General features: G+C 59.3%; 1 protein-coding gene across 1 annotated transcript in view; it reads right to left on the bottom strand.

Annotated features, from left to right (window-relative positions):
• The window catches only part of STARD8 (StAR-related lipid transfer (START) domain containing 8), a gene marked incomplete at its 5' end in the record, with an annotated part of 3,831 nt that extends 3,156 nt beyond the window's left edge, over nt 1-675 (bottom strand). The window contains 2 exon segments of the mRNA XM_010078771.1: nt 3-119; nt 502-675. Coding sequence (XP_010077073.1) covers nt 3-119; nt 502-675 — 291 coding nt within the window.
• Nucleotides 676-1,520: the final 845 nt, after the last annotated feature.

Here is a 1,520-nt window from a genome sequence, read left to right as displayed (position 1 = left end):
GGATGCTCTGGGGAAGGGGCTGCCCCGTCCGCTGCACATTGATGATGGGCGGCACCCCGAAGACCATCTTGTCCCTGTAGTCGGGGACTTTACTCCGCTTCATGAACTTGGGCACAGTCCTGCAGGGTGGGACAGACAGACGTCAGCACTGCGAGGGGCTGCCTCAGCACCACCGCGCAGAGGGGAGCAGGACCCGGGAGACACACATGTACACACGCTTCTGCCACGTTTTAAATATAAGCAAGGCAGCTTTCCAGCAGGAACTGCAGCACCTTTTAAGCCAAAATGCTTTGATACTTGGCTGCTAAAGGAAACCGCCATCCTACTCCCTCACATTGCTGCAGCATTTTTAATGCTCCACAAATGCCTGCAGCCCTCCTGGATGCAGATGCTGCCGGGAGCCCAGGCATCAGCCCCCAGCTCATGCTTGCAGGGATGCAAAGAGCTGCAGCCCACACCCACCACGGGGCATCATCCCAGTCCCCCACCCCGCCAGCTCACCACGTCCAGGCTTGTTTGTGGGGCACTGAGTACTTCTCCATGATGGCCGTGAGCCGGAGCAGGGAGCACTTCTGGAGCAGGTTGAGCTGGGCAGAGGACTGGCGGTTGATCTCCAGGGAGGCAGAGTTCAGGCTGGGCCGGTGCGAGTTCTGGAAGCTGTGCCAGCGCAGCTTTCTGTGGGGAAACAGTGGTGGTGGCGGAGCTGGAGACCCTGGGAAAGGGCCTTTCCCTCCCCACGGCACCCGCAGCTTTGGAGAAAGGTGCGGGCAGAGGGGCAGCCAGGCTGAGCCCGGGGATCCCAACACTGGCCCCAGGGATCCCAACACCAGCCCCAGCACCATAAGATAAGTGCTGCTCCCTCCCCCTGGCTGCTCACAAACTCCGTGTGAGCATCCGAGATGCTTTCCCTTGCCTCAAAGTACTGCTCCCCCTGGAGCACCCAGCCATCCTCATCCTCTCCCCTTGCACTGGAGGGTCCCTGCGCCCACCCCGGCACCCAAGGGCTGAGGTATAGCCCCAGCGAGAGCCCTAGGAACAGCTACAATGCTCAGAGTGACACCATGCAGAGCAATGACACAGCAAAGGGGACATCTCCAACAAACATTTTCTCAAGGAGAAAAGACACACCAAGGAGGCAGTGCTCTCCTAGGAGCCCGCTAAAACCCTTCCCAAGTCCATGCTGCTCCAGGACGGCTCCTGCCCCGCTGCTCCAGTGCCTCCCCAAGCCCAGCAGGCACAAGGGACATCCCCAGCTACCGAAAAATCACCTCTGTGCTCCTCCACGCCTGCCTGCAGGCACATCACCCTCCAGACACCAGCCGAGCAGAGGCTAAAAAATCCACAAAACTCAGCAAGGGCTGGAGGTGCCTCAAGGAGAGCCCAGGGGAGCACTAGCACAAGCTCCTCCTTCATTTAGACCGTTATTAGTAAATGAAAAACCACTTAATTACGGGTCTATGCAAGGCTGCACACAGCAGGCAGCAACCAGGGCTGGCAGTGGTGGCTGGTAGCCACCAGAG

The sequence above is a fragment of the Pterocles gutturalis genome, unplaced genomic scaffold (genome assembly GCF_000699245.1).
Source record: "Pterocles gutturalis isolate BGI_N339 unplaced genomic scaffold, ASM69924v1 scaffold16798, whole genome shotgun sequence".
Lineage (NCBI taxonomy): Eukaryota > Metazoa > Chordata > Aves > Pterocliformes > Pteroclidae > Pterocles > Pterocles gutturalis.
This window is presented reverse-complemented; position numbering and strand designations above follow the sequence as displayed.